The sequence below is a fragment of the Cetorhinus maximus genome, chromosome 10 (genome assembly GCF_964194155.1).
Source record: "Cetorhinus maximus chromosome 10, sCetMax3.hap1.1, whole genome shotgun sequence".
Lineage (NCBI taxonomy): Eukaryota > Metazoa > Chordata > Chondrichthyes > Lamniformes > Cetorhinidae > Cetorhinus > Cetorhinus maximus.
This window is the reverse complement of record NC_135888.1, coordinates 29,937,209-29,962,533: the sequence shown is the minus strand read 5'-3', so window position 1 is coordinate 29,962,533 and position 25,325 is coordinate 29,937,209. Positions and strand designations below refer to the sequence as shown.

At 39.5% G+C, this 25,325-nt stretch overlaps 2 protein-coding genes across 14 annotated transcripts in view; both read right to left on the bottom strand.

The window, feature by feature from the left end:
* The window catches only part of cacna1ba (calcium channel, voltage-dependent, N type, alpha 1B subunit, a), a 721,116-nt gene extending 714,219 nt beyond the window's left edge, over positions 1–6,897 (bottom strand). Inside the window, exon 1 of the mRNA XM_078550316.1 lies at positions 6,725–6,897. Within this exon, the coding sequence (XP_078406442.1) occupies positions 6,725–6,788 (64 nt within the window). The 5' untranslated portion in view covers positions 6,789–6,897. The remainder of the gene's footprint in view (positions 1–6,724) is intronic.
* Positions 6,898–9,795: 2,898 nt separating this feature from the next.
* The window catches only part of LOC144685612 (histone-lysine N-methyltransferase EHMT1-like), a 181,047-nt gene continuing 165,517 nt past the window's right edge, over positions 9,796–25,325 (bottom strand). For all 13 annotated transcript variants that reach the window (XM_078550313.1, XM_078550304.1, XM_078550306.1 and 10 more), the window contains 3 exons: positions 22,901–22,979; positions 12,355–12,530; positions 9,796–10,563 (listed from right to left, as the gene is read on the bottom strand). In XM_078550313.1, the coding sequence (XP_078406439.1) occupies positions 10,380–10,563; positions 12,355–12,530; positions 22,901–22,979 (439 nt within the window). In that variant the 3' untranslated portion in view covers positions 9,796–10,379. The remainder of the gene's footprint in view (positions 10,564–12,354; positions 12,531–22,900; positions 22,980–25,325) is intronic.

Here is a 25,325-nt window from a genome sequence, read left to right as displayed (position 1 = left end):
ACAAATCCAAACCGGCCATTTACTGCCCCATCAGTTTACTCTCGATCATCAGTAATGTAATGGAAGGGGTCATCAACAGTGTTATCAAGCAGCACTTGCTTAGTAATAACCTGCTCACTGACACTCAGTTTGGGTTCTGCCAGGGCCACTCAGCTCCTGACCTCATTATCGCCTTGGTTCAAACGTGGGCAAAAGAGCTGAACTCCCAAGGTGAGGTGAGAGTTGCTGTCCTTGACATCAAGAATGCATTTGCCCAACTGTGGCATCAAGGAGCCCTAGTAAAACTGGAGTCAATGGGAATCAGGGGGAAATCTCTCCACTCTCACAAAGGAAGATGGTTGTGGTTGTTGGAGGTCAGTCATCTCAGCTCCAGGACATCACTGCAGGAGTTCCTCAGGTAGTGTCCTCGACCCAAACATCTTCAGCTACTTCATCAATTACCTTCCTTCCATCATAAGGTCAGAAGTGGGGATGTTCACCGATGATTGCACAATGTTCAGCACCGTTCGTGACTCCTCAGATACTGAAGCAGTCCATGTCCAAATGCAGTAAGACCTGGACAATATCCAGGCTTGGGCTGGCAAGTGGCAAGTAACATTAATGCCACACAAATGCCAGACAATGACCATCTCCAACAAGAGAGAATCTAGCCATCGCCCCTTGATGTTCAATGGCATTACCATCACTGAATTCACCATTATCAACATCCTGGGGGTTACCATTGACTAGAAACTGAACTGGACTAGCCATATAAATACTGTGGCTACAAGAGCAGGTCAGAGGCTAGGAATCCTGCGACGAGTAACTCACTTCCTGTCTTCCCAAGGCCTGTCCACCATCTACATGGCACAAATCAGGAGTGTAATGGAATACTCCACACTTGCCTGGATTAATGCAGCTCCCACAACACTCAAAATGACACCATTTAGGACAAAGCTCGCTTGATTGGCACCACATCTACAAACATTCATTCCCTTCACCATCGATGCACAGTAGCAGCAGTGTGTACTATCTACAAGGTGCACTGCAGGAATTCACCAAGGTTCCTTAGGCAGCACCTTCCAAATGCACAACCACTACCACCTAGAAGGACAAGGGCAACAGATAGCTAGGAATATCACCACCTGGAAGTTCCCCACCAAGCCACTCACCAACCTGACTTGGAAATATATTGGCATTCCTTCACTGTCGCTGGGTCAAAATCCTGGAACTCCCTTCCTAACAGCACTATGGGTGTACCTATACCACATGGACTGTAGTGGTTCAAGAAAGTAGCTTACCATCACCTTCTCAAGGGCAACTAGGGATGGGCAATAAATGCTGGCCTAGCCAGTGAAGCCCACATCCCATGAATGAATTAAAAAAACTTACATTTACAAGGAGCTCATTCCACATAGGTAATGTGTTGTTTTTAAAAACAGTGTCTACCTGTGGTTAACTTCGCAGTGGTCAGTTTTGTGTATATTGTTTAGGCCTGGTGTTAATTGTATGTTAATTGTACTATTAAGGTTGAGGATACACAGGAGGAAAACATTGATTGATAAAGCACCTTGAGTACATATAAAGAGAGACTTCTAGCAGCTCCTTGTTAGTATAGTGGTTAGTATCCCTACCTGTCACATGGGAGATAGGGATTTGATTCTCCCATTTGGAGAAATCGTTGTCGAAATAATTACGTGCTGAAGGTGTTAAGGGTTGTTACCTTGTTAATTTGTTTAGTTTAGTGTTTATTTAAAAGAGCATATAAAGAGAGACTTGCCCCTTTAAGGGGCTGTTAATTAGATTATTTGTTCATTTGTTTTTTGGTATACGTAAAAGAGTATAAAGAGACACTTGTGGAGCTCAGTTGGCTAGCATGTGATGCAGAATGTCGCTAATGGCATAGGTCCAATCTCTGCACTGGCTGCGATAGTTTGTCGTGGCCTGTCTCCTCAGCTTGTTCCACACTTGCAGAGTAGTATCTCTCAAACTAGATATAATGAACTGTCTCTCTCTAATGGAGAGAAATGGCTATGGCCCTTTGTGGACTATGGCCAATTGTCAAACCCTGCCTCTTTTAAGGGCAGTTAATTAGTTTAATTGGTATGCTCAAGAGTATAAAGAAAGACCTGTCCTTTAGGAGTTGATCATTTGTATATTAAATTGCTCCAAGAGTATAAACAGAGTCTTCTGCAAAATTGGGTGTTGGTGAGGGAGGAGGTAGACATTTGTAATGCTGCATTCTGAAAATAAATCTAGCATTATGTAAAAGATGTGCATCTGGTTTCCTGCTTCACCAACTGACTTCAGATTGAATTAACACCTGGAACTGCAATTTAAGTTAAAACCATGTTATCGCTATCCTTTGACATTTTAAAGCTCTAGACTCATATCCCATCTCAATCTTCATTTGCCAATAAAAGTTCAATTCTAGTAAAGTTGAGTGTTTTGAATATATAATCTGCTTTTCCCTTTAAACTCTTCTCCAGTGTACCAACATTAGCTTGAAGAGGTAGTGTGCCAAATTGCTCAGAATATTATAAATATGACTTTCATTGGGTTGGAATATGTTTCCACCTCATCAGATGTGCATTGTGATTGTTACATACTTCTTTGGCAGCACATATTTTTACAAAAGTAATCTTAATAAAAAAGGAAAGCAAGCTATTGCAGATATAGAAATCTGAAATAAAATAAACACAGAAAAGTGCTGGATTATACCCAGTAGATCAGGCAGCAACTGTGGAGTTATATGTTTCAGGCTGACCACTTTTCATCAAAACAACAGCTGATATTTATATAGTGCCTTCAACATAATGAAAGTTTGATCAAAGAGGTAGGTTTCGAGGAGTGTCTCAAAGGAGAAGAATGAAGTAAGGAGGCTGAGAGGCGTCGGGAGGGAATTGCAGATCTTAGGGCTAGGCAACTGAAGACACACGCACCAATGGTGGACCAGTAATAATTGGGAGAATAATATAATTGGCAGTTATAATTAAGGGACCGGAATTAGTAAAGTGCAGATATTGCAGAAGGTTGTGGAATTGGAGGGGATTACAGAGATAGAGAGGGGCAAGGCCATTGAGTGATTTGAAAACAAGGGTGAGAATTTTAAAATTAAGACATTGCTTGACTCTAATTTAAAAAGGACCAATTCATTGTCTAATATATCTGTTAACAATTTAGACAACATACTTCATTGGCTTGAGTGCTGCTACAGATAATCTGTGTGATTGCAACAAGTATTATATACCAATTCAACATGCCTGATTGTGCTACTTCAGTTTATCAAAAGTAAAAATTACTCCCTCTGCTGGATAACTAAAGTACAACTCTGGCAGCCACACCAGTGAGCACTGTAAGTCTGTTAATAAGAAACCTTAAAGTTCAAGCTGCTAGGCCTTCCTTGTCTTTACTTATTTAATAGTCAGTTGCAGCTAATTGTAATTTTTTAATGATTGTTTGGTGGTGTGTGCACAATCATTTTTGGCCTGTATCTCCATCTTGGAAAGAACTTCCATGTCTTTCTGAATTATTTAAGAGCTTTATCCATCTCATCTCGGCTTAAGCTTCAAAAGATATGAGATAAGGGAAGACATCTTTGCCTTAAGTATTTATTCATCTTGCTTCCAACTGTAAAACTCTATTGTCCTGTAGCACCAGCAGCAACTTCTGTACTGTGTAACTTTGTTACACTGCAATTCAGCCTCTGGGCTGTGTGCGTGTTTCTTGAATAAAATACCATTAATTAAAGCAGAGAGAATGTGTTCATTCAGATGATGGAGTTTTGTTTTATGTCCTGGGCTCCAACAGGAACTGGGGTGAGACTGCCCAAACACACTGCAGTTAGGATTGTTCCATTAAACCGTCATTCCACAGGGCTGGACTGGATTTAATCTAGTTCTAAACTCTCTCACCACTCTGTGCCAATGGTTGCATTAATACATCACACAAGAATGCAGAAATGGAGAGGTGACTGGGAGATGGATAAGCACAGAACAAAATGTTCTTGGCATTTTTCAACAGTAAAATATTATCAGCTACAGATTCAAGATAAGTTAGCAATAATTTGTAGCCGAGTTTACAAATGTCATCAAATCGGAGCAACAAAGCAGGGAGGCAGTGGTGTGGGGTTACAGTATTTGTTCTCCTCACATTAGCTTTGCATCTTATTAACGGTCAGAAAGCAAGCGGGTCACATCGCTGGCAATGGCTGACAAAATATTTCATGTGGTGGTTCAATAACTTCATGAGCCGACTTTCATTCCCATTTTCCTACAGTGAACTGCCACAAGATCCCCTTTTGGGCCCTAAATTATTTTAGAAATGATCTCAAGTATTTTCTCGGTTTGTCAGTCGCCTGTGGGGAAATTTCATCTACCTAGTCGCTTTTATACAAATTTGAAAGTGACCTGCGCGCAAGAGGCAGATGCAAGGGGTTGTGATCAGTTGAACTAGGTTGTGTCAGTGAGAATGGGAAACATCACAAACTGTGAATAAAGGAAAAGACACACATTGTTGCCCTTGTGCAATTAAAACGTGTTGGCATCGATCCGAATGACTGTTCTTCACTCCAGAAGCAGAGCCAGCAACTTCATCCAAATAGCCCTTAAAAATCATAGAATGGTTGCAGCAGAGAAAGAGGACATGAAGAACATAAGAAACAGAATCTGGAGCTTGTCATTTGGTCTTTTGTGTCTGCTCTTGATCATGGCTCATTTTCTATCTCAACTCCACTTTCCTGCACTATCCCTTGGTGCACAAAAATACACCAACCTGTCGAATATACTCAATGACTGAACATTCACAGCTCTCAGGGTTAGGGAATTCCAAATATTCTCAATCCTTTAAGAAATTTCGCATCTCAATCCTAAATGACTAATCTCTTATCCTGAGACTGTGACTCAGTGTTCTGGATTCCCCAGCCAAGGGAAACATTTCTCTGCATCTACCTTATCAAGCCCCTTAGGAATTTTATGTTTCAATTTGATCACCTCTCATTCTTCTAAAGTTCAAGGAATATAGACCTAGTCTATTCAATCTCTCCTCATAATATTTCCCAGTCTCTCACCATTCAAAAAATATTCTTTTTCATTTTTTTTCTACCAAAGTTGATAATTCCTAACTTCACCACATTGTGCCACTCACCCAATCCGTGTATTTTTATTATTATTCATTCACGGAATGTGGGCTTTGCTGGCTGGGCCAGCATTTATTGCCCATCCCTAATTGCCCTTGAGAAGGTGATGGTGAGCTGCCTTCTTGAACCGCTGCAGTCCATGTGGTGTAGGTACACCCACAGTGCTGTTAGGGAGGGAGTTCCAGGATTTTGACCCAGCAATGCGTGCAATTCTGGTCGCCACATTACCAGAAGGATATGGAGACGTTGGAGAAGGTACAGAGGAGGTTTACCAGGATGCTGCCTGGTCTGGAGGTTATTAGCTATGAGGAGAGGTTGGAGAAACGCGGATTGTTCTCACTAAAGCGACGGAGATTGAGGGGCGACTTGATAGAAGTTTACAAAATTATGAGTGGCATGGACAGAGTAGATAGTCAGAAGCTTTTTCCCAGGGTGGAAGAGTCAATTACTAGGGGACATAGAATTAAGGTGAGAGGAGAAAACTATAGAGATGTGCAGGGCAAGTTTTTTACACAGAGGGTAGTGAGTGTCTGGAATTCATTGCCAGAGGAGGTGGTGGAAGCAGGTACCATAGATGTGTTTAAGAGGCAGCTTGACAAATACATGAATAGGATGGGAATAGAGGGATACCGACCGGAAGTGCAAAATATTTTAATTGACTGGCAATATGATCCGCGCAGACTTGGAGGGCCGAAGGGCCTGTTTCTGTGCTGTACTTTTCTTTGTTCGTTGTTCAATCTCCCAAGCCTTGCAGGCCAAATGAGCTGTCCGTCAGCACCTCATAGCCTGGACACTAGCGTTTTTTTAAATTCGAAGTAACTCAGTTTAGAACGATACCTTAGGTTATATTTATTTGTTTTGTGAACAGTTTATGTACGTGCACCCTTAACACACACGGAAAATGTATGAGAATATTGGGTCAGGCTAATTGTAAAATCTTTTTATAGGGATGATCTCTCTGCAGTCGCTTTGTGCCGCCCTCACTGCTTACTTTCCCACGTAACTTCGTACGGTCATCAAACTTCGATACATTACACTCCCCTCATCTAAGTCATGAATATAGATTTTAACTAGATGATGCCCAAGTACCGATCCTGCCGATTGTGTAAATGATTGCAATCAGCCACCCTGTGACTGCATTCATTAGCAACGTCCTGTTTGTTCAAATTAACACTCGGGTACCAGGAACTGAGCGGATATCCTCAAGAGATGCTCGTTAAAAAGTTGCAGGTTTCTCACAAGTTGTAACGAGAATACAAGCTGGATGAACGCAAACACCAGCCAAATGCCGGTGAACAAGGTAGCATTATATGGGAGACAGACATAGGTTATGGGAAAGGGGAGAAATATGAAAATGCAAAACAAAAATGAGCATTGAAGCCGAATCTTCCCATCAACGAATGGAAAATACTTTCAAACAGGTAATGGACAGAGAGTTTAGAGTGATACACTCAAGACCTTCAAACTGAACGCAAGAAACGACAATCTATCTACGAATGAACAACGAGGTTGAAACAGTGGGTATCAATAAATTGATTGCAACTTTTCAAATATGCAAAATAATTTATCCTGTTAAAGTTTTATCCTAAACCCTCAATCGCAACTCACCATAAACAACGGATGATCTCCACTCGTCCCAGACCGAATTCTCCACCTGTCTTCCCTGTGCCATATCCTGTTCCTATTGGAAAGACTTGGCTGTGTTTAAAACAAGAAAATAAACTTTAAGCTATAAATCTACGTAGGACAAAATAGGAGAAATTTGGATTTTATTCCGTGGACGAAATTCTTCTGAGCTTTAATGGAATGCAGCCGTCAGAAACTGGTGCCTTCCGAATTGAAAAGGAAAGCCTTATTTCCTGGTAATGGTTATCACAGCACAAACATTAACTTCTCACTAAAAGCATTTACTTTAAACTCACTTGCCGGCCAAATGAGCTGTCCGTCATCATGTCATAGCCTGGACATTAGCGTTGTTTTTTTTAAGAATTCGAAGTAGCTCGAGTCTCGTTTATTTTGTTAACTGTTTATGAACGTGAACCCCTAATACACACGGAATGTGTATGAAAATATTAAAGTGTTACTGGATCAAGCTAATTGTAAAATCTAAAACGGTGATGCATTTTTGTTCACCCACCCCCACCCCCTCCAAGCTTTGAGCAAAACTTAACTCCTTGTTTGTCTCCCATCGATTATTACTAGTCGCTCCAGAGGTAATATCTAGGATGGGTAATTGAATCAAAGTCAGAGGAACAAAAATATACTTGGCAGCTGAAATGGGTGGCTTCAGTTTTACAGCCACCGATCTAGAGAAAATCCAACTTGTCCAAGACAACAAAAACCTTGGGGTTGATTGGACAGGGTGGAGACATAAAGCATGGCTATGGGCATTTAGAGGACAATGAGTTTTTGACCGTGTCCAATTAGCAGGTAAATTCTGGAGAAATACAAAACCATGTGTTCACAGTTTAGTAGCTACAGGTCAATGATTCCCAGCTCTACTTCACCACCATCAGTCTCAGCCCTTCCATCATCCCTTAAACTGCTTATTCAGCATTCAATCTTGGATAATCCATCACTTACTTCAGCTGAACATTAGGAAGACCAAAGGCATGGTCTTCAACATCCATTACAACTTCAGCACCATCGCTACTGACACCATCCACCACTGTTGCCAATATCTCAGGCTGAATGAGGCTACAGGATATTTTCAACCTCTGCATCCTATTCAAATGAGCCGCACTCTGACCTCTATCCTCCTGTAAAGGTTGCATCTGTGGCATCATCCACATAAGATCCTATTTCAGCCCACCCGCTGCTGAAATTCTCATTTATGCCTTTGCCACTTTCACTCTCTGTGAACCTCAGTTAATTTAAAACGTCATTATCTGCATCTAAAACCGCACAAAGTCCTGCATCTTTGATGGCCTACATTGAGCATAGGTGCTCTCATGACTCAAGTTAAATTTTTCATCCTTGTCTGCTCCTACCCTGACTTCCTTGTTCCTCTGACTCCAGCCTCTTGTGAAACCCCCTTCCTTTGGCCTAGTGATTGTGCCTTCAGTCAACTAGATGCAATTACTTCCCTCTCTAAACCCACCTCTGGGATCAAGCTTCTGTTTACCCCTCTTAAAATCGCCTTCTTTAGCTCAGCCCATCGTTTTCTTTACATTTCTGACATGTATCTTGCAACATATTTCTACATTTATACAGCACGTCTAATGTAAGTTGTACATCAACTAGGCATAGGAGTTCTTACTTATAATTATAACCAAACTGCCAAATTCCCTTTGTATTCTAATGGATTGTCAGCTTCAACTTACACTCATCGAAAACACAATGAATTTGAAAGAAGAAAGGTTGGGCTTGGATTGTAGTGATAGGAGTTTCAGGGGCTTTTTTGAGGAGTGATTATCATTGATGATTGTGATGGTGGTGGAGACAAGTTGATGATGGGAGCAAGAATAGGGCTGAAGAGGCAGGTTGGTGATCAGAATGGGATGGGAGTAAATTGAGAAAGTAGATGCTCAGCTTCATAAACAATTTGAGTGTAATCAAAGCTGAGAAGATGACTATGATATATTGACATTTAAACATATCAGACAGGTGGTGTTGGATTTCCTGTGGGTCAGGAAAAAAAGCCTGAATTTGCACCATTTGCACAATTATTTTGTCAATATTAATTCACACTGAAATTCTCCATGCATCAAAAACCCAGATGAATAGCAGTGTAACCTAAAAATGCCCTTTGCTTCAGTGATTTATTGGATAAATCCAGCATTGTTCTTCAAGCCTCTGTACAGCATGTACACTCCTTATTCTAACAATACTCTTGTTTAAAGAGCTGTCAGGAACAGTTATAATGCTTAGTGTGCTCTTTATAACCTATGCACTATAAACAAGATTATTTTTCCTGAGTTTGACACAGCAGGACAAAAGGGTGGTTTCACAGTTTGCCCAAAGAACAGTCATCCAACTGGCTCTCATCATCTTAAGAGCCAATTCTAAGGCCTTTTAACATCAACATACTGACATTTTACAAAATTGATTAAAAGTTTTAAGTGTTTTTTGGAGCAATATAATGAAGGTGAAATGTCAGCAATGACCTGCAGCTCTGATCATCCAGTATGTGGAGGTTGCGGATTTGGGAGGTGCTATCGAAGAAGCCTTGATGTTTCTGTACTAGCTAGCTGTGTGGTCATAGTATACAATAGCAGCCAGGTTTGCCAAGTTGAAAGAATCTGGAATGGCACATTGTTAAGTCATTTTAAAATGTTTTTGCTCTGGCTGTTATAATTAAGACACACTTCCTTCAACCTAATATCAACACTGTCAACTGAATACATCAAATATGTTTGGCAACTGCATACATGAACACACTGGTCGACTATTTCAGTCCATTGAATTAAATATAACAGAAATGAGCCTTTAACAAAGTTTCAACCTTTCCACTCAATCTGAAGCTGTCAACTGAAAGAAGTCATTGGATATGTACATAGGGATGTAGGGATATTTCATTTATCTTGTTTGTATTACTTTATAACACTTTAATATTTTATATTAGGCTGCCACAAATTAAACTCCTCTGTAAAAAGATGTTATTATTGTCTTCATTAAGGTGATGGTCTCTAAAGTAATGTAGTCACAAATTTAAAATAAGCATTTGCACACTTTACAAATCTATTACGAACTGCTTTTATTTATAACATTTGAGCAAGATTTGCATACAAATTCAGAACACTAATGGATCAAGCATAAATGCCCTTAAAACCATTAAAAATTATAATGAATGCAAACAGTAATGTCTCTGTAAAGTTTTCGAAGGACTTGCACAAAAAAAACTGACCTGCACTAAAGGACCTTTAAAAATTTTATGCAAAATGGTGTTTTTAATGTCCAACCATCACGCATCAACAGCAGATGGTAAATTCATAAAGACAAACTTTTACTACTTTTACCATTACTAATACTACTACATGTAAAAAAGTTTTACTTGAATTCATGTTAAAAACAAGTTGTTCCTTTATACAATCTTGAGGTGAGTTTTACTTAGGAGTAAAATCACACAATAATCAGCACCATAACTGTTGGCCCTCACTATAACAAAAGTTCAATTTATTAAATGTCCTATTGTCAATATCTAGACAGACAATTCGCAGGAAGAATTTCATCGGTACAGCTGAGCTGGTGCTTCAAGTCTGTTCACATAAGCAGAGCCATTTCTCTCAATGCAGCTCAATGTGGTCCACGTCGAATTAGCATGTCAAGAAACATTGGCGGATGTGGCTGAGCTGGTGTCTGGGAGTCCATTTTGTTGTGCTTCAAGTTGAGACACTGTAGCTTGTCGCTGAGCAATGGCAGCAGCTGAATGCTTGCATTTCTCTGAACCACATTGACAGGTAAAATATTTACTCTTGATGTCCCAGAACCTGTCTCCATAATCAAAACTAAGAAACAAATACAGCAGGGTGTTAAAAGTGTCCTTTAAAAATAAAGAAAATGGTTCTCCTCAAGCAACACTCTTCTGTCTCTTAACAGTATTGTTATTTTACAGGTTGACTGCAACACTACATTCGTCACTGAACATATATTGAACACCACTTCTATACTGCAGGTGTCTATTTATTATCTGCATTTTCTTTGCAGCAGTATGAACCATGTTATCATTTATTGTGAGGGGAATTGATTAAAAAAGGAGATTATGCTTCAGTTATACAGGGCATTAGTGAGACCACATCTGGAGTATTGTGTACAGTACTGGTCTCCTTATTTAAAGAAAGATGTAAATGCGTCATAAGCAGTTCAGAGAAGGTTTACTAGACTAATACCAGAAATGGGCAGGTTGTTTTATGAGGAAAGGTTGGACAGGTTAGGCGTGTATCAACTGGAATGTAGAAGAGTAAGAGGTGACTTAATTGAAACATTTAAGATCCTGAGGAGTCTTGATACGATGGATGTGGAGAGGATGCTTCCTCTTGTGGAACAATCTATAACTAGGGGTCACTGTTTAAAAATAAGGGGTCACTCATTTAAGACAGAGATGAGGAGAAATTTTTTCTCTCAGAGGGTTGACAGTCTTTGTAACTCTTCTTCAAAAGGCAATGAAAGCAGTGTCTTTGAATATTTTTAAGGCAGAGCTAGACAGATTCTTGATGAACAAGGGGGATGAAAAGTTATCGGGAGTAGGCAGGAATGTGGGGTTGAGGTTACATTCAGTTCAGCCATGATCTTAATCAGTGGCAGAGCAGGCTCGAGGGGCCAAGTGGCCCACTCCTGCTCCAAATTTGTATGCTCGTATAATAGATATATACTGCTTGTTCCATACTGTTTGGAAACGTATCCAACCCACTGTAATATTTCAAGCAAGTGAATAGCCAAGCATCCAAAGAATGCCTCCCATTTAATCCACAAGCCTGAACTGAGGCAAGTTAGGCCTCAGGTTGTTTCATATTTTGCATCACGATGACAATTAAACCACTTCAAAATGAACCAAAATGTGTACTAACTGGCCTCCAAGGAAAATGATCATTTCAAAACATTTTAGCATGGAATTTGTCCCTTAGCCACAACGATACCTGTAGTGTACAGCAAGCAAACAGAAAAGTGAAGACTTGGAGTCTATATCCTATAATTCTTCTATACAGCTGTAGTTGAGAGTGCTATCCTTTTTAGATGTCTCTTCTGGTACTGTTATCTTAGGAAATTAGACTCTTTAAGGGTACAGAGATTATTGAACCAGACAGGAAGGGTATGTGATGAACAGATTTTTCTTGACAAAATCGGCTCTAAGAATTTTGACGGAATTAAAGTGTCAAGGGCAATGAAAATCACCCCTTGTCTCAGTATTACTGTTGAATGCATTCATGGAAAAGGCTCCTCAATCCCTCAGCTGCAGGACAAATTGGTTCCTGAACTTGTTTGTGTCCTTCTCTATAAGAACTTTTAGCAAGCGTTTGACGTATGGATGGTGACATGCACTCATGGTATGACTGACTATTTTAATGTATTGGAATAGTTTTAAATATATAATTTAAAGTTAGACATCTGTAATAGGGTAACTTTTTTTCTTTTTGTTGTTATTATTCATTTACATGTAACTCTATAATGAATGAGCAATGTACTCAAAATGAATTTCCGTATGGACAATAAAGTGAAATTGAATTCTGAGATATCTGTTTTGTTGCAATATTTAAATGTATTATTAGTTGAGAACAACTCAAAAATTATTAAATATTTACCCTAGTTCCTCGCCAGACTTGATGTCTCTGCTACTGAAGAATGCAATTCTTGGAAAACGAAGATCCTGGTGTGACATGAAAACTCGCACGGGGATCAGATTTGGCTCACACAGATGGTTTATAAAACGGCTGACATTTCCATAGTAACGAGCATCAATGCAGTACACCTCCCCTTCCTAAAAATGAAACAAAAACAGTTACTTCCTCCCTTAGGTAAAAACACTGGGAATGTAATGACAATGGTACTTAGAATGGTTATGCTTAGAATGGAGAGTATGAAGTACTTCAAAGAATTAGTGCACATTCCCATGCAGGTATGCTTCTCCTTTTGAATGACAACCTAAAGTATTTAAAAAAAACATTTTAATGTAAAGATATGCATGTGTCAATTACAATTGTCAGCCTTTCAGTGAATTCTATAAACTGAAGGCAACAATGGCAGGTCACACAATTTTGCAATGATACTTCAAACAAAACAGAAAATATAACCTTTGGTAATAAATTAACAGCACACAATACTGCTTCTTTCAGGTTGTTTTGTAAATTAGTGTGGCAAGAAAATAGAAGCTAGGATTGTTCACTTTAGAGCAAAGAGGCTAAAGGGAGATTTAAAAGAAGTGTTCAAAATTATTAAGAGTGTTAAAGGGGGAAACTGTATCCACTGGCAGGACAGTCAGTAACCAGAGGACACTGATTTAAGGTAATTGGTAAAATCCAGAGGGAAGTGAGGGAGAAAATTTTTATGCAGCGAGTTATGATATGAGATGCATTGTCTGAAAGGGTGGTTCAAGCAGATTCAATAGCAACTTTAGAGAAAAAAAGGGGGATTGGATTTATACTTGAAAATGTATTTGCAGGGCTATGTGGAAAGTGCTCTTCCAAAGAGTTGTAAAGGTACAATGATTTGAATGATTGTTTTGTGCTGTATGGTTCCATGATTTTACTTTCAGTGAAAAGGTTAGTTTGTTGATTTGGGTCATCTACCACCAAGTCTGCACCTCATTAAACAACTAAAGGCCATCTGGTGCCAAAGTCACTGTCAGGCTGCTATAAAGATCTGCTATCTTGCACATTTAATTGTTTTGTGGTCCAATGGGGACATACAAACATACGAATTAGGAGCAGGAGCAGGCCCTCAAGCCTGCTCCACCATTCAATGCGATCGTGGCTGATCTGATTGTAACCGTAACTCCATATTCCCACTTACCCCTGATAACCTTTCACCCCCTTGCTTATCAAGAATCTATCTACCTCTGCCTTAAAAATATTTAAAGACTTTGCTTCCACTGCCTTTTGAGGAAGAGAGTTCCAAAAACTCACAACTCTCAGAAAAAGTTTTGCCTCATCTTGGTCTTAAATAGGCGACCCCTTATTTTTAAATAGTGACCCCTAGTTCTAGATTCTCCCACAAGGAAAAACATCCTTTCTACATCAACCCTGTCAAGACCCTTAGGATCTTAAAGGTTTCAATCAAGTTCTTCCTTATTCTTCTAAACTCCAACGGATACAAGCCTAGCCTGTCCAACATTTCCTCATAAGCTAATCCACCCATTCCAAGTATTAGTCTAGTAAACCTTCTATTAACTGTTTCAAATGCATTTACATCTTTCTCAATAAGGAGACCAGTACTGTGCACAGTACTCCAGGTGTGGTTTCACCAACGCCAAGTGCAACTGAAGCACAACCTCTCTACTTTTTTGTTATCAATTCCCCTCGCAATAAACTATAACATTCTATTAGCTTTCCTATTTACTTGCTGTGTCTGCATACTAAACTTTTGCGATTCATGCACAAGGAGACCGAATTCCCTCTGCATCGCAGAGCTCTGCAATTTTTCACCATTTAGATAATAAGCTTCTTTTTTATTCTTCCTGCCAAAATGGACAATTTCACATTTTCCCACATTATACTCCATTTGCCAAATCTTTGCCCACTCACTTAACCTATCTATATCCCTTTGTAGCCTCCTTGTGTCCTCTTCACAACTTACTTTCCTACCTATCTTTGTGTCATTAGCAAATTTAGCAACCATACCTTTGGTCCTTTCATCCAAGTCATTTATATAAATTGTAAAAAGTTGAGGCCCCATCACTGATCCCTCTGGCACACCACTTGTTACATCTTGCCAAACAGAAAATGACCCATTTTAGCCTACTCTTTCCTGTTAGCTAGTCAATCTTCAATCCATGTCAATATGTTACTCCTACACCATGAGCTTTTATTTTCTGCAATAACCTTTGACGTGGCACCTTATCAAGTGCCTTCTGGAAATCTAAGTACAGCATATCCAATATTCCTCTCTGCTTCCCTAGTTATGCAGCTTGCGAGAACACCAGCCCCAGCAAGGTGCAGGTGTAGATCGCCCCAACAGTACAGACCCCACTTTCTCTAGTACTGGTGTCAGTGTCCCATAAACCAAATCCACTTCTCCCACATCAGTCTTTGAGCCACGCATTCATTTCTCTAACCCATTTGCCCTATGCCAATTTGCATGTGGCTTAAGTAATAATCCAGAGATTATTACAATTGAGGTTCAGCTTCTTAATTTTGTCCCTTGCTCCTTATACTGATGATGCAGAACCGCCCTCCTTGTCCTGCCTATGTCATTGGTACCTACATGGACCATGACAACTGAATCCTCACCCTCCCGCTGTACGTTTCTCTTCAATCCTGAGCAAATGTCCCAAACCCTGGCACCGGACAGGCAACACAGCTTTCTGGACTCTCGCTCTTTGCTGCAGAGAACAATGTCAATTCCCCTCACAATACCGTTTCCTACGAACACTACATTCCTTTTTGTCCCCACCACTTGAATGGCTTTCTGTACCCTGGTTGCATGGTCAGTTAGCTCATCCGCCCTGAAGCCCCACTCTCATCCAAGTAAGCTGAAAGTACCTCAAACCTGCTGGACAGTTGCAGAGGCTGAAGCTCCTGCACTCCTATCCGCTGGATCCCCTTACCTGCCTTAGTTGCAATCACAGCCTCCTGTCTCTGACCACCCTCCAAAATCAGAAGACCCTATCCGAAGGAATGTGACCACCTCCTGGTACAAAGCGTCAAGGAAATTATTCCCCTCCCTGATGTGTCGCAGTGTCTGCAGCTCAGCCTCCAGCTCAATGGCACTGAGCCAAATCCTTGAGCCGCAAACACTTACTGCAGACTTATTTGCCCTGGGTGACAATGGCATCCAGGAGTTCCCACGTGCTGCAGCCAAGGTACATCACCTGTCCTACCATCCATCCTTAATGTGTTTCAAGGTAACTACGTATTATTTTATTCAGCTGCGTATTTTCCTTTCATGTAATTTATTAATCTTACCACAGGTTTCTGTGCTATTTTAAATCTAAGCAATAGAATAGCCCTTAACCACTTACCAGGTACTCAGCAGATAGCTTGCTTCTTTCCCCTGCAGTAGAGTAAGAACCAATTCCTACAGGGTGAAAAATTAAAAGGAACACCTTCTTCCCCATACTCCCTCAATTCACCAAACTCCCATCGCTCCATTCAAGTCGTACTCCAGTACTAGGTAACACAGAGATACCTGTATTTATTTATTTTTATTCATTCACAGGATGTGGGCTTCGCTGGCTGGGCCAGCATTTATTGCCCTTCTCTCTCCCCATCATGGAGCTGCCAATGTGTCAGGGTGGAGGGCCTCCCATTGGCCCTCCAGCCTCAGAAGCCAGCCACCATCTTTTACTGGATAGTAAGCCTGCTCCCTGCCATTAATAGGCCTGGCCCTTTAAAGATTTGGCTGAGTGTATCTGAAACGCGCTACGCAGGGTGGATACCCAGAACTGGTCTTGACTTTGGGTTCCTGGCCCTGGACTGAAAATCCAGCCCATTGTTTCATTCCTGACCTGCATTGAGTCAGTAAATACATACGAGAACTTTCTGCAGTTGATTTTTTTTTGGTAATCTATCTAGAAGTTATTTCCCTGTTTTTGCGAAAATAAATTGGCTTCATATCAGGGTGGACTGATTGCATAGTTATGTTTGGCAATTAATTAATAATAAGCACATGACAGCAGAAGCAAAACATCACGATGTATATGCAACATAAAGGATACAGGAAAATAAAAGCTGCAAACTACAACAAAATTTACTCAGGCTTTAAACACCAGCCATTCCTGATGGTAAGTACAGAGGATAATAGACCTTCCAGCATGAGCACAAGCTAAAAGGAACAGACAGGGGGAGAAGGATAAGGTGAGAAGGCCTTTTGGATACAAGGGTGGCTTCAAATCAGTGGGGTTCAATTTACAGAGATGTTTAAAACTTTCACCCCTTAGACTGCAACACACAATCTGCCTTGTATTCTAACAGGTATTCAATCATTATGTTTTTTTCCTTAAGTACCATTTTCCTGCATCTTATGCAACTGTGGAAGTGTTGATTTCTTAGAAAGCCTTGGACAATGCTCAAATAACTTTGTTCTTTTTTGAACAGAAATGTAAGTTATTCAGTCTAATACATCAACTACTACGATCCATCTTTACACCATCACAACAAATCTTGCAACTTTCAAAACAAAATTGAATACCTATAAAATTGTGGTTTCTAGAAAAGCTTTTGTTGGGATTTTAAGTTGTTCTGGAATATACTCTTGATCCTCTTATAATAGTTTTTTCCCCTTAATTTGTTTTTTTTTTGGTTCAATTTTAATTTAATGGTCTCTGCATTTATTCATTTGTGCCACTTTCTTCCATTTCTTTCAATCCATTATCCACAATAACATTTGTAACCAATGAGCTTTGGGAATTGGGGTGGGGTGGGAGGGCACACAATCTTCCCATCAGTATAATTTTTCTGTGTTCATCAGTGGCGTTACTCAATTTGTCAACAGCCAAATTAATCACAAAAAAGTTGCCTGATTTGAGCACATTTTATTAGGTGTTGCTCTGCATCCTAATCGGAGTTCCAACAGCCACAATTTTAAAAAATTAATTACGGGATGTGGGTGGCACTGACTAGGCCAATATTTACTGCTTATCCCTAATTGCCCTTGAGAAGATGGTGGTGAACTGCCTTCTTGAACCACTGAAGTCCACATGGTGTCGATACACCCACAGCGCTGTCAAGGAGGGAGTTCCAGGATTTTGACCCAGCAACAGTGAAGGAACAGCGATATATTTCCAAGTCAGGATGTTGAGTGGCTTGGAGGTGAACTTCCAGGTGGTAGCATTCCCATGTGCCTGCTGCCCTTGTCCTTCTAGATGGTAGTGGTTGTGTGTTTGGAAGGTGCTATCTAAGGAGCCTTGGTGAGTTTCTTCAGTGCATCTTGTAGATGGTACACACTGCTGCCACTGTTCGTCAGTGGTGGAGGGAATGAATGTTTGTGGAAGGGGTGCCAATCAAGCAGGCTGCTTTGTCCTGAATGGTGTCAAACTTCTTGAGTGTTGTTGGAGCTGCACTCATCCAGGCAAGTGGAGAGTATTCCATCACACTCCTGATTTGTGCCTTGTAGGTGGTGGACAGGCTTTGGGGAGTCAGGTGGTGAGTTACTTGCTGCAGGACCCCTAGCCTCTGACCTGCTCTTGTAGCCACATCTAACCAGCAGTAACAACTACAACACTGGTCATCTTCAATTTAAATGTTATGGCTTTAAATTTGAAAAAACTAGTTGATTTCAATGCCATTTTGAAAATTTATGTCTATTTCGAATGGTTTAAAATATTTATCAACTGTCAAGCAAGCTTTAGGATGCACATTTCTGAGTCAATTCTTATTGTAAAGTAAAAAACATCAAATTTTCTAAATCATTTGCACCATAAGATTAAACTTATAAAAAAATTAAAGACCTCCTAAGTGTCATATGGCTGATTGAACACATTGTTTATAGTAACTCTGCTTTACTTAAGTAAGCAACAATACCCACACCCTTTCCTTTTCGTGCTTACTTTGTCCAAAACAAAAAGCTGAAGTAATTACAGCTACTGCACCGTGTGTCAGTACCATAGAATCAGAATCATTTACAAAGAAGGCCATTTGACCCAATAAGTCCATGCCAGCCTCCCCTTAGAGCAATCCAGTCAGTCCCACTCCCCGCTTGATCCCGGCAGCCTTACAAGTTTTTCTCCTTTAAGTATCCATCCACTTTCCTTTTGAAATCATTGGTTGTTTCTGCTTTCACCACCCTCGTGGGTAGTGGGTTCCAGGTCATTACCACACACTGTGTAAAAAAGTTCTTCCTCATGTTCCTCCTGCATCTTTTGCGCAAAATCTTAAACCTGTGTCCCCAAGTCCTTGTACCATCAGCTAAAGGGAAGAATTTTTCCTTGTCTTATGTAAGCCTGTCATAATCATGCACACCTCCATCAAATCTCCCCTCAATCTCTTTTGTTCCAAGAACAACCACCCCACCCTTTCCAACCTAAACTTGTAACTAACCAACCCAACCCACTCTCTGTCCCACCTCACCTCTGGAACCATTCTGGTAAATCTCTTCTGTACCTTCTCAAGGGCCTTCACATCTTTCCTAAAATGTGGTGACCAGAACTGGACACAATGCTCTAGTTAGGCCTTAACCAGAGCTTCAAAGGTTCAGCATAACTTCCCTGCTTTTGTACTCAATGCCTCTATTTATGAAGTCCAGTGTCCCATATTATTTCCAACCACTCTCTCAATATGTCCTGCCATAAAGATTGACACATATGCACGCCCAGGTCCCTCTGTTCCTGCACACCCTTTAGAATTGTGACCTTAAGTCTATGTTGCCTCTTCCCATTCCTTCTGCTAAATTCAGCTCACACTTCTCTGTATTAAATTCTATCCGCCACTTGTCTGTCCATTCTGCTAGCCTATCAATGTCCTGTTGCAGGCAATTTGTATCATCCTCACTGACTGTCAATCCTCCAAGTTTGGTATCATCTGCAAATTTTGAAATTTTTCTCCGTGTTCCAAGATCCAAGTCTTTTATATGTAGCTAAAAAAGCAGTGGCCCTAGCACTGACCCTTGGGGAACCTGTGTCTACCACCATCTAGTCCAAAAAATAACCATTACCACGACTTGCTACTTTCTGTCCTTAAGCCAATTTTTTATTCAAGTGGACTATGACCCTCCTATTCCATAAGCCTCAATTTTGTTAACCAGCTTTTTGTGTGGTAATTTGTCAAATGTTTTCTTAAAATCCACATGGACAACATCTATCACTTTCCTTTCATCAACCTTTTTTTGTTTCTTTATCAAAATATTCAATTAGCTTTGTCAAGCATGATCTGCCTTTTACAAATCTGTGCTGGCTCTCCTTAGTCAACTCAAACCTCTCCATGTACCTGTTGATTTTTTCTCTGATTGAGGGTGTCAAAACCTTACCCACCATTGATGTTAAAATAATTTGCACCAAGTACAACTTGCTAATCTGTAGTTTGCCCATAAATTAACAGCAAATGGAATGATGATTAAAAGAGGGTGAATCTTACACTTCAATTCCACCACTTGAAGTACTCTTTGCTACTGTGACAGTTTCCTACTTGCTCCTGCTAAAGACTCTAGCTTTGCCGGTAATTACTATCACATATTGATTCATGTCAAAAATTATATTGAAATCTTACACTGTGTCCAAATATTATATCCTGTTGTCACAATATTATGTCAACTACATACCATTCTAAATTTCTATTTCTCATGTTCATGTAATTGCATAATTTGCCTTCAGTGATTTTTCCTATGAATTGCTCAAAATGTTGTGCTTACATTTTCCATTAAAAAATGTTGGTTGCCATTTTGTTTTTCTTCTATAAATGCAATTCCTAATGCTCTAAATCAGGAAGTATAGAGAGAGAGACAGACAGATGCATAAAAGAAACACTGGCAAACAGTTCACAAAGTGTGAGTGAGAGAATCTTTCTACATGCTAATAATTCAATTATTAAAACTGTTTTAGAAGCTAATCAATTATTTCACCTGACAGTCAGAAAAGGCAGATGCTTCAAGCTGTGCAACTGAGCTTTAAATTGCTAAAGCTTATAAGCAGAGAAAGGGATAGGCAAACAGATTAATAGGATTTGATTTATTTTTCTTTTAAAAAAGGTTGGATCTTAAAATCAAACAAGACTTAAGATTTTTGAGTGAAATAGATGAGGAGGGGGAAAGGGAGTAAGGAAACAAAATGAGTGTTTGAGACCTCTGGCTGTTCCTCATTGCTGTCCTTTGAGGGGAGCGAATAGGAGTGGGAAAGGGCAATGGATGGAGTGCTAGCAGTAAGGTGAATGACAGCTGAGCAAAGGGGAAGGTCAGGATACAGTAATTGAACAGGTAGTAATGGGACTGAGGAGATAATAAGAAAATGAAAGACTCAGGACTTTGATAGGGTGGCAGGCCAGAAAGGCGCACAGGATTGGGGAGAGGGATGGAGGCTTGGGTAGGATCACATTCTCAAATTAAATGTAGCCTGCAGTCACTGGTAGTTCCTTTACCTGCCACAGTAAACCAAGACACCCTACTTCCAAAAAAAGGAGGAAACAGAGGACAGAGAAACAAAAACAGTTCAGGGAGAGAAGAGCAGCAAAAAACAGAAGCAGGGGGAACAAGAAAGACAAAAAAACCAAAACAAAGAAAGCACAAAAAAGTTTAACGTTATTCTCTAACTTAGTGTCCAACATCTTTAGAGGTCAACTTGTCAATATTAGGTGGATCACACTTCATGTCCACAAACCTGTGTCACAATTAGCAGCTTTTGTGTCAACATTTAAAGTTTAAAATGATGATATAAACATTTCTACTTGGCAAACATTAAAAAATGTAAATACTACTCCATAAACAACTTGCTATCAGTTTATTGATAAACCAATTGAATCACTGAAAATTTTTTTTTGAAGATGTCTTATCTGCCATTTATTTCTCAGCACTTGTCCAAATTAAGATTTCAAACAAAGCTGCATAGTAATTTGCTTATCTAGCCAACAAATTGACTTTGTGCCTTTTAATACTTTCATTGCCCCCTAATACTGCCTGGCATTGGCCCCATAAACTTCTAAACAGCTCCTCAATCCTGTTGGACCCCAAGCTCCAGGTACTGGGGGCATTCTACATGCTCTCAAACATCTAGACTACAATTCCAAAGTTTCCTAATCCCAGAGCTACCTCAATGCTCTGAGATCCTGAGATCTCCCTCACATGCTTGCAGATCCTTGCTTCCAAAGATCCTTGATCCCAAAACTTATCCAGAATCCCATCCAGTACCGCCAGAGTCTAGGCCCATTTCCCTGTTCTTGCAGGTTATAGGATGACTTCCATTCCTGGTATATCAGTGTTTCTTCTAATTCTGCTTCACATAACAACCTTTTTTTAAAAACCCTGATTCACAGTTGCAATGTGATAGGAAATATGTTAACGAGCTCTGAAATATTTCATCAAGTCCCCACACTGTTGGATACAATTATCTAATATGCTCTCATAAATACCCTTCAATGCACCATTTTGATGGGTAATCATTTGGTCACAAAGCATGTAATGTTAGTGGTTTATCGAGAAAAATCAGTATCACAAATAGTTCAAAACACCTGGCCAGCTGAACTAAATGGAAATTTGCTGAAACCCCAGGTCAAACAACACAAAATATATATTCATATTTTGGTAAAAATCTTTACAAAAATAGATTCAAAGTAAAAGGTTGTGTACAGCTACAATAATTTCAAAATCAAGTCGTTCTCCAGCTAACCAAAGTGAAAATGTTTCCTGGTTGACAGGAAGAATGGTCTTTTGCTTCCCTGTAGAGGGTCGCTATTTTGGATCTTTCTCACAGCTGTAAGCAGCTCCACTGACATCAGCAACAAGACCTGTCAGTGATCAAATGAAATGGAAATCATGCTGATTGGCACCACAGCCTGTCTCAGATTCGGAGGCATCAAGCCAGTAAAGTTCAGCGCCAACTCAGAACACAGGACATTATCAACCTGGATGTCACAATCTTTATACTTCCAATGTAACCATTTGGTCACAGGTATTATTACTAACATTTGTGAAGTGGATGTTAACTGTATGTGGAAGCCCAACATGAGGTGGGGCTTCCTTATGGAGAGAAGAGAATGATTCAAATACATCTCATTTTCCCCTGGCAGAAAATTTCTTGCAATCTTTTTCACAGGGTAAGTATGACATTGTATATTGAAAACACACACTTATCTTCATTAGATGGTCAAAGGCAATTTTCAAAGTTTGTGATCTATCTGCTGTCGTCCTTCCAATGATGATAATTTGCACATTAAAATTTATGCTACAATCAATGTTGTTAAAATTCTTCCATCCTTATTGTTAACATTAATCAATCTGGATTCAGTGCAATAATTTATAACAAGCAAGTTAGGACAATGCATCAGGTCATATAAAATGAATTGCACATATACAGCTTTCCCATCCAATTTATTATTTTTGCTAATTTTCTTGATTGAGACGTTTTCTCTTTGTATCTCTTCTGTTGACCAGGCAACATTTCAAGAAAAGGGGCAACATTCAAAATTTGGGGATCAGTATTAAATAAACTATAACAAAGAAAAATAATAATTGATCTAGCACAGAAAGGCCATGAGACAAAGTAACAAGTACCTTATTATCAAGGTCAAAAAGATAGGAGTCATCTTCTCTGACATCTGCCTCAGCGTCTGTTATAAGTTCCCCAACATACCTTGTACAAAGAAAAGATGGCATTGTTTAAAATACATTTTACTGCTAAACCATAAGTGATACATTACTATGAAAGTGAAATCAGTCAATATGGTTGATGGAACATATAATCTGATCACAATACCTGGTCAATAATATTATTTTACAATACCTGGTCAATAATATTATTTTAACTATCTTCACTTCCAGTTGTACTGGAATATCAGAAAACAGTGTTTTCAGACATAAGCTTTAAAAGACAAATCAGTGAAGAACATACGTAAGAATCTTTTCTAATGGTTTCTTCAACATTTGAAAAGCAATAACTGAAATGCAATTTATGGCACGCTGCAAGATAACTAAACCAAGATAAGGTTGCAACAGCAGTAGTATAAAAAACAAAATCACTTTTTACACAACAACCTGCAAGATACAGTAACATACTTCAGAAATTTTCATCAGGCTAAGCCATTCTGTCACTATTATACTATTCGTAAAGAGAGAAGAGTGAAACGTTATTTTATTTCACTAGATAGGAGGATCTACAAACTCATGTTAATGAAGAGAATTGAGAGCTACAAGTCATCGTCATAAGGGAAATTATCTGAATATGCCATCATTGTGCCACCAGGTGAAGAAATGCCCGAGGTTGCTAAGTTCTCCAGATGCTCCATTAAAAGAAACACTCCTCAAAGCTGTAAGTCGACTTAATGAGCACCTTTCCCTTTGGGAAAGTGATCCATTTGTTTTACTTAAATTGAATTTTTCCAACAAAATAGTCATATGACAGGCATAGAGACCATAGCAGTATAAATCTTTGGTGCCTCCTGGAGAAACAAACAACCTAAAGGAAAATACGAGACGGAGATTTGTTTTATATATAAAGCTCCTGCATCCCATCAGCACAACATGCCGGTAAGATGATAAAAGATAAATAGGATATTGGAATATTTAGCTCAAAAGATAGAGTACAAGTTCAAAAGAAATAGCTTTGCTCCCTGATGGGGAGGGAGCACATTAAAGGTTTTGGCAGAGTACAAAAGGTAATAAAAGTATCAAATTCTATTGTGTACCCACACTGTGAGGAAGTTGTTACATTGGAAAAAAACATGGTGTAGAGAGGGTCTTAATAGCATTTTTCAGATGCTAACTGAAATAGTTTATGTTGAGCATCAGTCTGGGGTCTAGTTTAGCAGTTCTAGGGCAAAAAATTCAAGCTTGGATTCAAGCCTCATGAGACAGGCAATAAAAACTTTGGATTTTAGGAATTTCAAGTGTGCAATGGATACATTTTTGGCAGACCCAAACTGGGGCAGGAACTCCAACATTTGTGACAGGCCTGATGGATGGGAGTCACTGAGATGTGTTTGAGAATGGAGGGGGTGTAAATCGTAAAGTCTAATGATACATCACGGGTAAATGGTCTCCTGGAAGTACCTCGATTGCCTCAAGGAGCTGAATGCACAACACTATCCTATGTAACAGATACAGTGAAAACTGATTGCCCTCATTCATTATTTTATAAGTACTTGTCCCAGTTTAACTAGGGCTATCTGGGATAAAATTACTAAGTGTTACTATAGGTTTGCCTGCCTCCATAAATATGGCATAGCTATGATACCAAACAGAGCATCAAATTAGTTCCAGTCACAAGGTCATTACTGGTACACACTTTAGATCACACTAATTCATGATATTGATTTATCTAATAAAACTTCTCATAAACAACAGTATCACTTTGCATAGTTAGAATATAAAACAGCATAAAAACCTGTCAGACAACAGTGTGCTTAATGTTAATTTAAATGAACAATAAAATTCATTAAATAATAGAGAAGCATAAAAATAAATATACACAAAAGAATCTCCTGCATGATAGGACCGTTTAGTAAACCCATTACACCAAAGCGATAATGAACATTTCACAATATTGACATGTCAGTAAAATCTGAAAGAAATCATAAACTATGGAAATCAGATCTTACTCTTTTTTTCTTATTTAAAAATGAACTTTGCGGAACCAAAAGATGGCTGCCACAAGTCACCTGATGTCTGGAACTGTAAGGTGACCACTAAGGCATTATATGGATTGCACTGGAGACATGCTGTGGCATATTGCTCATGGAATCTCACACCTGCAGCTGTCAAGGTCCATTTCAAAAAGGAACTATTAAAAGTAAGTGGGCATCATTTGCATCTTTATAAGCTTACCGCTCTAGCGGTGTCCGAGGATCTATCAAGGCAATAGTCAGCCGGACAGGGTCACCAATATGGATGATGACTCGTTCAGAGTCTAAAGCCATAAAACAAAAGCCAGATAAACATTCCTTGATGAAATCATTGTGGAGGAAGGAGGCCACATCACTCG